The sequence below is a fragment of the Apis dorsata genome, unplaced genomic scaffold (genome assembly GCF_000469605.1).
Source record: "Apis dorsata unplaced genomic scaffold, Apis dorsata 1.3 scaffold_1121, whole genome shotgun sequence".
Classification (NCBI taxonomy): Eukaryota; Metazoa; Arthropoda; class Insecta; order Hymenoptera; family Apidae; genus Apis; species Apis dorsata.
The window spans coordinates 22,509-34,609 of NW_006264219.1; the positions used below are offsets into that span (position 1 = coordinate 22,509).

Here is a 12,101-nt window from a genome sequence, read left to right on the forward strand (position 1 = left end):
CTCTATCGAAAGAAACAAGTTTAAGTGCATTTTGTAATTAATGTAGTTTAAATACTTTTATGTTTACTTAATATCAAAAGAATATAAAATGTGTCAAAACATCGATTTATTATAATTGTTATTATTTATAATTATCAATATACGTCAGTAAAAAGTCAAATGATAACATTGATTACAGGCTTTATTCAAAATATTACAAAATGTTGCACATAACACTTTATTTATATAAAATCAATTTATATAAATTTATCATTTTTTTATCTTATTTTATAAGAACGATTAAATTCCAATATAGGATTTCTTTGATAAATTTAGTTTTCACGATAAGTAAATTAAAATTAAAAAAAAAATTGATTTTGAATTCTGAATCAAAGCGGAAAATTTTCCAACAAATCTCCATCGATCTAAAAATGATCTATCAACAACAGCGAATATAAAAATTTTTTTTTACATTCTGTATAAAATTTGTAATAATTTTAAAGTTTATATAAAAATTATTTTGAAACATAATGTTTTATTAATGTCGAATGAATTGAATGATTTCAATATTGATTTTACATATATTTTAATAAATTCATAAGAAAATATAATTTTAAATGATTTTATATAATTTTAAATATCATTATAAAATCGATTTTATAATAAAAAAAAATATTTTAATTTTAAATTTATTTAATTTAATTATTTAAGAATAAGATATTAATTTTTTTAATATCTTAAAAAATTTATTATAATCTACATAATCATAATTAAAATTATACTGCTATGCATGCCATTTAATTCTTTGTTTAATTTCGTGAGTTTATCTAAAAATTTTATAAATATGATGAATGAATTTCAATATGATTTCATTAATAAATATTTAAGTAATTCCTTAAATGGTTAATTTATAATTTTATAATTCCATAATTCTATATATGCCAAAAAACTAATAAACATATAAAACAATAATATATAAGATTGCATATCTTTTGTTTGTTTTCATTAAAATAATCTTCAAAGAATTCAATATAATTTTCACAGTCGATTAATTGTTTAAAAGAGTTTAAAAAATTAATCTATTTTAATTATATTTAATTGGCTTGTTATATTCTGTTCCATGGACAAAATTTCAACGATTGAAACGAAGAATAAGAATAATATTTCAAAAATAACTTGTTATTCAAAACATCAATAATCGTGGTTAACGGTAACTAATGTTATTCGAGGAGTGGTCAACTATAACTATAAAATAAAAGTTAGTTATCGCAGTTGTTATTTTAATTTAAATATCTCGAAATCTAAGACCGAACAGCAAATGTAGTAATATGCAAAAGAAAAAATTGTTCAAAATGTTAATTTTTACAACATATCAAAAAATCACTAAAATCAGTACTTCCATTTTAAATAAATATAAATTAACATTTTATTTACATGTAAAGAAATAAAAAATAAATTTTTTTGAAATTATTCAAATAATATTTATGTAAATTAACATAAAAAAAAGAAGTAACTGTTTTACATATTTGTAATCAAAATATTCGTTTTTTGTTATATATTAATTATTATTTAAATAAAAATTTGATCAACTCAGTCTTGATCAAAGACGATTGATATTGTAAAGACAAAAAAGATTGGAAAATTATTTATTATTTATTTATCATTATTTGCAAATAATTTAAAATAATTTAAAATAAAAAATAAATAAATTATTTTTGGAAATATTTAAATGATTTTTGTATAAATAAAAATTATTCATTATTTACAATTAAAATATTAGTTTTATTTATTATTTATAATGTAAATTATAAATAATAATATAATGTAATGAAATTTTTTAATTTCTGAGTTATTCGATATTTTCGATAAAATTAAATTGAAGTGATTGCTGCAATAATTTTTATTTGTAACTATAGTTGGCCATTTTTCGAATAATTTCAGTGAGCTTAATATTCAATGTTGAAATAATCTGTGATTATTCGAATATTTCGAATAACATTACTATTTAAAGTAACTTTGAAACTTTAACTAGTTACTTTTTTATTAATTTATTAATAATGATTTGAAACTATATAATTAACTATATATAGTTAACTGTTCTTCGAATATCTTCGTTAATTGGTGGAAAGATATTTCAAATAATTAATAATTAATTAAAGTAAATCTAAATCTTTATTCATCTCATCAATAATGATATATTTTGAATTATTATAATTTTGACAGTTCACTTTTCATTCAAGGTGAAAGAAATTATGAAAAATATTTATTAAGATTCATAGAATTATTTAAATTTATAAAATATTTTAGAAAAAAAATCACTTTTAATTTTCTATTTTAAATTTCAATTTTTAATATAAAAGAGTTTTAGAGTTTAGAGTTATAAAAAGAAATTTAATTAGGACAAATAAAGAAATCAAATAAAGATCTTATCCTTTAAAATTGATTGTTATATATTTCTTTTCAATATTAAGTTTCAAAGATCAACAATTTTTCAATTAAAATATAGTAATCTTTTATTTTCATAAAATTCATTATTAATTATTATTGATATAAATTTCTTTTATAAAACAGAGAATTAAAATAATTGAAAGATAAATAATTTCAATTTGTGTTTAATATTTAATAGATTTTGACTAAAAATTAATAATAATAATTGTAATTTTAACTTAAATTATTCAAAGATTTCAATTAACTCAAAAATAACTGTAAATAATTAGACATTTAATAAAGTAATGAGAAAAACAATATAAAATATTACACAAAATATTATATAAAATGTTACATTTTACTTAAAAAAACAAATAAAAAATATATGTTTTGTGCAAATGTTTTAGTTCAGAGATAAGAAATAAATAATAAATAATATATAACACATAAAATTAATATTTTAAAAGAAAATTTTTATTTTTTTTAATTCTATATATTCCAATTAAAATATTAATTGTTAATTAAATTTTTATTTGTTTAAATCAAATTTGATATTTGTTAAATTGTAATGCAAATTGTAATTCTAATGGTTTTATTAATTCTTTTTCTTTAATGAAATACTCAAGAAATAAATTAAATCTAAATTAACAGTGAATTATGTTTATAATTTCTTTTAATTATAATAATATTTTTATAATATATTTTTATAACATAATTATAATAATTTCTTAACATTTATACTTTCTAGTAAAATTTCGAAATCAAATATCAATCAATCAAATTTTATTCTCTCATTTTATTATTTATTTATTTATTTTGATATTTATTTTATATATATGTTATCTATCTTTTGTTATAAAAATGATTTTTTTTTCATAACATAAAAAAATTTAAATTATTTTTTATATTTATTTTATATTATATTGATTTAAATATTCCCATATGTTTTATATTCATAATATTTTTAATGAATTTCATACTTTATTTAATAAAATTTTGTAATATAATATTTATATATTTACAGTTATTTTTAACAACTCTTGTCAGAAAAATGAAAAATAAAATTGCTTTTTGTTCATAAAAAATATTTTTAAAAAAAAATTTTCATTTTAGATGGAGCCAAAATGAAGTCATTTTATAACATTCTCTTTTTCATTTTCTTCAGAACAATTGCGATCATGGCAATCGGAATAATTACCATTGTATCATTGAGTTGCTACACTGGCATTGTTATCTTTGCAGCGTTCTACGATTGCGATCCCATTTCTACCAAGGTATTTCATTGTATTCTATCTTTTTTCCAACTTTTTATGGCTTTGTAAAAGAAAGAAAAACATTGTAAAAAAAAAGAAAAAATTAAGAAATTCATATCTTGCAGCAAATAAAAAAACCGGATCAATTGTTACCGTTTTTCGTGATGGAATTGACTGAATCAATTCCAGGATTGCCTGGACTTTTCGTCGCGGGTGTGTTTAGTGCAGCTCTCAGGTATATACGAATTATAATCTATCCAATGAGACGAGATAAACATAAACAAGTGCATATGATCCATGCATGAATAAGACAAGATGGCTTATAGATTTTAAATTTCTAAACAAGTGATGGTAATGCATGTTTTCAGGCACTTGATATGCAGATGATTATGATTTAATAATTTCGGTAAGTCTTTATGATTTAATAATTTCGGTAAGTCTGCTATATATAATGAATCTTAAAAATATTTGGATACGCTTTAGAATAATTTTTTTAAAATTGGATCAAAATTTAAATTTTATTTAAAATGTCAAAAGGATTAATTTATTAAATATTTGAAAAAAAATTACATACGAAAAAAATACATTGGTTAAAATCGCAAAAAAAATAATAAAATTAAATCAATGAATCTATTAATGTGATACTTTCATGAATTTTAATGATTTTATAAATTTTTCTACATATCTAATATCTAATAAATATCTAATATATAATAATATATAAACATCAATAACATAACATCAATAATAATAATAATATATAAACATCTAAACATCTAATAAATATCTAATAAATTAATTCTTCTAACATCTAAAAAAAAATTTAAGTCATTTATAATCTAATTTTCAGAAAATTTATTTAGTTTTAAGAAGTCCTAATATTTTTAAGTTCATAAGAATCATAGAATAACCAGTTTATCTCTAAGTATCAACAAATGATATTGTATTTTGAGACTAATAGCTATAACTACAACAATACATGAATGTTTTGTTTATATGCGTCTCATTGGACAGACTATAGTATTCTTACTATTGAGAATATCTGAATTCTGGATTCATCTATAGGAACTAAAAATAACAATTATTTCAAAAATTTTTATGAAGAAAAAATTAATTGCAAATAACAATTAAAAATATAAAAAAGTATAAAAACTAAAAATTTTTTTCTTGCTGATAATCATTAATTAATTAATGAGTAAAATTTTAAATATTGATCAAATAAATTATTTTATGTAATAAAATAGTTATCGATGAAAAAAATTGTATTTTGATCATTTATAATAGTTATAATAATTATTATAATATATATAATAGTTATATAGTTATCAATGAAAAAAATATTGTTTCTTTTAGGAAATTTAATCAATTAAATTTTATATTTTACCATTATGAATATAATTTCGTTTTTAAATTATTCATAATCAATTTCAATCATAAAAACGATTTAATATAGATCATAATAAATATATCATAAATATATCATCGATAATATAGGAATGACATATTTACTTATTACTTACTTATTACAAAAAAATTTAATTGATGAAATAATATTTATATCATGTCATAATTATTATGAATGATCGAAATAAAACTTCTTTATTAATTACTATTATCTACGAAATATAATTTCTCTCATTTATAATTGTTATAAATAATTGAAATAAATTTTTTTTGCTGATAATTATTTTAAACAAAATAAATTTACTATATCAATAATAATTAATGTATATTTATTGACAACGAAAAAATTTTCAGTTATTTATACTCTTTATTTACAATCAAAAATATTACAATTAAAAAAAAATTATTATTTGATTTATCTTTATCTAATTTATCTAAGTATCTAATGACTTTTTTAATTTTTATTATGTATAATTTCTTAGTTATCCAAATTCTCATTATAATTTCAAATCTAAATCTAAATTTGCTTTAATATTCGAATATCTATATTTGATTATACAAGTACATAATTTCAGATATTTTATTATAATGATTTAAAATATAATAAAGTTCTTATTATTATTCTAATTAAATTAAAGAAAACAATTTTTATTAAATTTTTAACTTCTAAATTTTTGTGTAATATTATTATATATAAAACTAATAAATTAATATTATAATTTATAAAATATAGGTATATAAAAATAATTTAAAAAATGTATGATATAACAAATATTCACATATTTTATATATATATACTGTAAAATATAATAAAATTTATAATTTATATATAATTAATTTTTTTAACATATAATACAGCTGATGATTTAATAATAATAATTGATTGACAACAATCAAATTACCAATGAGAAAGACAAAATAAACAAGAAAGTAATCACATGCAAATCATTATTAAAAATTATTAAAAATGATTGTACCATTTTTTGTACCATTCATACATTATTATCTGTATGTATATTCAATTGAAGAAGTATATGAATATTTAAATAAAAATGAAATACATACTGATATCCAAATCTAAATTAAAAAAGTACCTGGATCCAAACAAATATTTAAATTTTTATATATAAATGTTCTATAGTACTTAATATTTGAGATATTTGTAAATCCAAACAATAGTAAGAATTCTAATATGAAAATTTATAAAAAAAAAAAAGAAAAAACAAGAAGAAAAGATGATCATTTTCCTTTCCTTTTCTTTTTCTAGCACGATGTCAACTGGTTTAAATTCCATGTCTGGTGTGATTTATGAAGACATGATAAAACCATGGCTGCGAATACCACTTTCTGAAATAGCGGTTAGCAGATTAATGAAATTGACTGTTGTATTGACGGGAATACTTTGCGTGACGCTTGTCTTTCTCGTCGAGAAACTTAGCGGTTTGATTCAGGTGTATTTACAAACTTTCTTTTTATGATTTTGTCAATTATATTAAATTATTTTAAATTATTTAAAATTCTTTTTATTATTTTAAGTTATAATTTCAGTTATTTAAACAGTTATAATTATACATCTGGTTTATTTTTCATCATATATATTTTTAAGATATATATTTTTTCTTATTAAATATTATGTGATTTTTTGTCTTCTGTAAAAATTTTCTAATTAATAATATTAGAAAATTAATAAATTAAAAAAATCTTTTAAATCAATAAAAATATCGATTTTTTTAAATGATTGAAATTTATATTAGAATTTCAAATACTTTATGTATAAATTGAAGTCATTTTGAATGAATAATAAAAAAATAGAATTCTAAGATAGAATTTATATTATAGATAAAATACACTTTTTTTTGTAAAAAATTATATAAAATTTTATAAATGACAAAGTTAAAGTATATAAAAGTATATAAAGTATATATCGTTAAAGTATATAAAATTACAAAAGTTTTAAAAATATAGGAAATCTATATAAAAAAAAAATAAAAAGAATTTTTGACATAACCAAATATTTTTTTTTATTTATTTAATATATTCCTATAATATTCTCATTTCTTTTCAGGCTGGTAAAAGTTTAGCGAGCATTACAGCGGGACCATTACTTGGAATTTTCACATTAGGCATGTTTTTTCCAATCGCAAATTCTTCGGTAAGTAATTGATATTAATAAGAGAATGTAAAAAAGATTCGTCTCAATATCATAATTATTTGATTCTTATGTTTCGAATATTTTCTTTCATTATATAATATCAATTAATTTTTATTTTACTCCAAATGCAGGGAGCGCTGGTTGGAGGTTTAATAAGTTTGAATCTAGTCGCTTGGATCTCATTTGGCACTCAAGCAGCCATATCTAGTGGAAAGATTCATTTTCCTGTGAAACCAGTATCCATCGAAGGGTGTTCGGAATCACTCAAAAATCATGCTACCAATCTTTCGCTTATCGTCGAAACTGCGATCAAGTGAGAAGATTAATACCAATTATTTTCTCGATCCTTTATTTATTCTTTATTTATTCTTTATTTATTTTTCAGAGAACAACCCTTCTTTCTCTACAGAATGTCATATCTTTGGTATACATGGGTCGGTTTCCTAACCGCGATTCTCGTTGGACTTTTCGTTTCATGGATTACAGGATTAAACAAATGTAAACCGGGTGACGAAAAACTATATACACCTGTGATTCGCAGTTTCTTACGTGATTCCACTATTACAAGACGAGAACAGGTAAAATTGTCAAAAATTATTTACCTAAAATAATATCTTCTCAAAATCAACATACCACATAATTCTACTATCTTATTATTATTATCTAATCCTATTATTACTAATCCTATTATTTTCGTTGATATTTGTAGGAAACCGTTGTGGAACTCGAAAAAATGGACAGGAGTGTAACGAAAGTTTAAAAATTGTCTGCTTTTCATTCAAGTTCGTATTTATGAATTTTTGAATTTTCACAAGAAAAGGAGATGACAATTGTGGAAATTATATTGTGATCCTAACATTAAAAAAAAGATGAAATAGGCACAAATATATGTACAGACATCTGTGCATATGTGTATATATATGTATATTATATATACATACATATATATATATATATAGATATATATACACACGCGCGCGCACACATATATTTTCTTGTATTTTCAATTTACAAACTTTGTACAAAGAATAATTACAAAGAGAACATTTACCAAAATAGGAAAAATGTAATAAAAAAGAAGACGAAGAAAAGAAGAAAAAAGAGCAGGAAAGAAGATATATAGAAGAACATAGAAACGATTCCACGTTTATATGCACGTTCGTTCCATTCAGAGATTATCAAATCTGCATCTCACAAATATCAAATGTTTCTCTCTTCCTTTTTTTCTTCCATAAATGAACATTTGATCATTTCTCTAACTAATTGTAAACACCATTGATATCGTCACCACTATCACCACCGTTATCATGTATAATGCATAATCACTCTCGTGAAACTATGCATTCATTTCTATTTTCATGATCAAAAATACGATGGCATTTCATCTATTAACTTACGATCACACATTGATCGCCTTTCAATTCGCAAAATCAATCTGTTGAATTCTCGTTTTTCAAATTTCGAATTCCTTTTGAATATAAGGAAGTATACGATTTAAGAAGCAAGAGGTGACATGCCAATAGTCCTAGGATCTTGTTGACCTGGTTGCGCTGGAGGTCCTGGTTGTGGACCAGTTTCTAAATTCTTCAAAAGTTGATTTAACCAGTGTTTAGTAGATGCGTCCTCTTGCAAACATGTCGCAAATGTATTATCTCTAAGTTGATCTGGCAAACATTGTCTGAGCGCTAACAATGCTCTATAAAATATATTTATATGTTTATTCGTTCCTTGTTTATTTTTCAACAAATATTGTTTATTACATCTTTTTTATTATTTTTTTTCACTTACCTTGGATTATCTGATAGTCTAAGATAACATCTAACTACATGTTTCAACAATCTAGCAGAAGGATCTTTGGCCAAGGACAATACCATTTTTCCTAAAATCATTGCAACATGACTGAATCGGTCATATGTTTGACATATGTATGAAAGACCACTATCATCGAGTAGAATCTTTTGTAGAATAAACGTAGCTACTGTCTTGCTCAGCTCTGAACCACTCTCCATGATGCGTAAACAAAGCGGAATGATTTCCGTAGTGAGTAAAAATGTGATCACCTCTTGCTCATCTGTTTTTACCAAAGCTCCTATCACTCCCAAACTCGTCAACCGAAGGTATTCAAATGGACGTGTCTTGCTGACTGTGTGCAAAAATGGATATAAAAACAATGGTACATGAGCCTGAAAAGAAACAATTAAGAAAAAATAAAAAAGAATAAATTTAATGTAATAATTAAATTTACAATATATATTATACACATTCGAAATATTGATACAATTCATAACAAAATATAATAATTTGTAGATAAACTTACTTGAAGAAATGATGATCTAGTTTCTGGATGACTGGCAACGCATTGCAATAAAGCTAATGCATTACATACTCGATTACTCTGATATGCAGTCAATGTAGCTGGATTAATAGCAGGATAAATATTTATTATCTCTTGAAGTAGCGACGCTATAGTTCCAAATGAATGCCACAGCATTGGAGCTAAATCCGGTACTACTTCTCGTTTTTTACTAAGTTCTAATAATGCATTTTCTCTCGTTTCTGAATTAGACAATTCAATTATCCAAGTATAAACTTTTTCACGATCCACCGTCGATTGCAACGCGGCTGGACTTTGCTGCGAACTCATTCTCGTCATCGGTGTGTCGGGGTAATCTGGTCGAAATCTCGACCGTTATTTGCTACAAGTAATCGATATCTTCCTTTCTTAATGCTTAATAATATAATTGCAATTGTAAGGAAATGCGTCTTTTAATTTAATTAGCTTATTGAATTTTCCGAATTTCAATTTTAAGAGTAAAATTTGAGGTTAACAAAGTTTGCGCGACACCCACCAATGAACACAACGAAAAATGAAATTTATTATACAATTATTTTTGTATTGATTTACAAAAAATGAGCAATAAATACTTTCATTTCTAAGGATATACACAAATATTTTCTCTTTAAGAGATTTAACTTTTTTGACACAGAAAAATATATACACTTTTCAATGGAAGAATCGACCAAGCCTTTAGAGTAGACAACAATATACGGACATCATATGGCCATCTATCGAAAATTATCTTAAACTAAACACAATCGCTGCGCGATGTTTTTCGAATTACTCCATCTATTCTGTTCACACATGTACTATTTGATACTTATGTAACTGAATATTCATGTATCTCGTACATCAAGTGTCAATGAATTCTTCCGCGTTATGAATTAGTGTGCAGGGACTTTATAATCTCCCACTTCGTGAAACGTAAAAAAGTATATCGAGTGATTATTATTTTTTCAAAAATTATATCAAAGTTGTATAATAATAGCAGAAAATAATAGAAAAATTAAAAATGTTTTAACTGTCAAATGCCAATCATATAAAAATGTCAAAACTGCATGAATCGTGCTATTGGTTAAAACAATAACTGATATATATAAATGATCATGTGTTTGAATGAACAATACGTCACTCATTTGTATTTACACATCTGGAAAAAAATTATCAGACTATCGATATCGTTCGACTGCTGCAACCAATTGAAATTCGATAAATCAAGTTTAACATATCATTTATAACCCCTCTCATTCGAAATTTTTTTTAAATTAAGAAAGATAGAATTATGTGAAAAAGAAATTGCAGATAATAATATATATTCAAAGCGTTTGTTTTTTAATTTTATTTGAGTATGAATTATCGATTATTAAGCCGCAGTCATCAGGTTTCAGAATTAGAAATTTAAATACAAATATATAGAATATATATTTAATAATGCTTCCACATATAATATTAGTTTGAAACTAATCAATATCAATTTTAAAAAAAAACCTAAAATTCTTAATTTAATAATTCGAGTTCGTTTTCATATTCTACAAATATTTCTGATTTGATAGTAACAATGAAAAAAACGAATAACAATGAGAATCAAAGAAAATAAAAATGAATGAAATAAATAATTATTATAATTAATTATAATCATTTAACACTTATTGTATTTAATTTTATTTTTATCGACAAAGTTATATAAATATAATTTAATATAAAATATATTTTATTAAAGAATATTTTAATAAAAGAAAAATCAAAATTATAAATATTGAATTTTTTTTAAATTAATTATTTAAATTACAATAAAAGTTTCGAATTAAGAAATTTAATATTATTATTGCGTCATACAATCGACTGATTTCAAGGCGATCTTCTTGTAAAGAATGATAGCTTATTATATCTTATAACTCATCAGAATTCATCAAACAGAAATACAGTACAATTATCTCTCGAACATTGCAATTTTTTTTTAAATAAATTTAAAAAATAATAATATAATTTATAAAATTTATAAAATTTATAATAGTTTAAAAAAAATAATAAATATAAATAATAAAATCAAGACCGGTTAGCTTATTTTGATAAAATTTTGTTTTAGTTTATTTTTATTCTCAAAAGTCTTGAAAATAGCATGTCATTTATAATTATACATATATAATTAATAATCATTACAATAATAATATAATTTAAAGATAAAAACATAAAATTTTTTCTTACTGCAACTTTTGATGTACATTGTATATATATCATAGATATAATAGATATATAATAGTATATATAGTTAGTCACAAAAGTTTTCATACAAAGAAATCTTACAAGGTATCTTACAAGGAAATTTACCTATTTTGAAATATTGATTTTATATATACAGAGTGTTAATAAACATGTGGGATACTTTTAGAGATTGTGATTCTAGACATCAAAACGATGAAAAAAGTTCATATGTCCGATAAAGCTTAAATAACGAATTATAAGTATTTTAAATTTATATTTAAAATAGATAGAGCGAGACGACGAAAGAATGAAACGCTCAAGCTAGCAGTACCGTATTGCAATATTG

The 12,101-nt window shown here is 21.9% G+C and overlaps 2 protein-coding genes across 3 annotated transcripts in view; one reads left to right on the forward strand and one right to left on the reverse strand.

Moving 5' to 3' along the window:
* LOC102680102 (sodium-coupled monocarboxylate transporter 2-like) overlaps positions 1-8,142 on the forward strand; it is a 21,793-nt gene extending 13,651 nt beyond the window's left edge. The window contains exons 7-13 of the mRNA XM_006624750.2: positions 3,572-3,680; positions 3,785-3,894; positions 6,331-6,514; positions 7,129-7,215; positions 7,347-7,528; positions 7,601-7,793; positions 7,925-8,142. Of these exons, the coding sequence (XP_006624813.1) occupies positions 3,572-3,680; positions 3,785-3,894; positions 6,331-6,514; positions 7,129-7,215; positions 7,347-7,528; positions 7,601-7,793; positions 7,925-7,975 (916 nt within the window). The 3' untranslated portion in view covers positions 7,976-8,142. The remainder of the gene's footprint in view (positions 1-3,571; positions 3,681-3,784; positions 3,895-6,330; positions 6,515-7,128; positions 7,216-7,346; positions 7,529-7,600; positions 7,794-7,924) is intronic.
* Positions 8,143-8,349: 207 nt separating this feature from the next.
* LOC102679811 (CCR4-NOT transcription complex subunit 9) lies at positions 8,350-10,292 on the reverse strand. Of its 2 annotated transcripts, XM_006624749.2 has the most exons (4): positions 10,065-10,291; positions 9,533-9,911; positions 9,004-9,398; positions 8,350-8,911 (listed from the first exon to the last, which is right to left on the reverse strand). In XM_006624749.2, the coding sequence occupies exons 2-4, from the start codon at positions 9,866-9,868 to the stop codon at positions 8,710-8,712; spliced, it is 933 nt and encodes a 310-aa protein (XP_006624812.1). In that variant the 5' UTR covers positions 9,869-9,911; positions 10,065-10,291; the 3' UTR covers positions 8,350-8,709. The 2 variants fall into 2 exon arrangements, with proteins under 2 accessions (XP_006624812.1, XP_006624811.1); XM_006624748.2 differs by having other exon boundaries at positions 9,533-10,292.
* Positions 10,293-12,101: the final 1,809 nt, after the last annotated feature.

Bases quoted from the DNA above. Each gene is read 5' to 3' on its own strand.
- LOC102679811 (XM_006624748.2), bottom strand. From the start codon at position 9,868: ATGACGAGAATGAGTTCGCAGCAAAGTCCAGCCGCGTTGCAATCGACG. The intron at 9,399-9,532 runs GTAAGTTTATCT...GTTTCTTTTCAG, and splicing joins CTAGATCATCATTTCTTCAA to GCTCATGTACCATTGTTTTT. The intron at 8,912-9,003 runs GTAAGTGAAAAA...TATATTTTATAG, and splicing joins AGACTATCAGATAATCCAAG to AGCATTGTTAGCGCTCAGAC.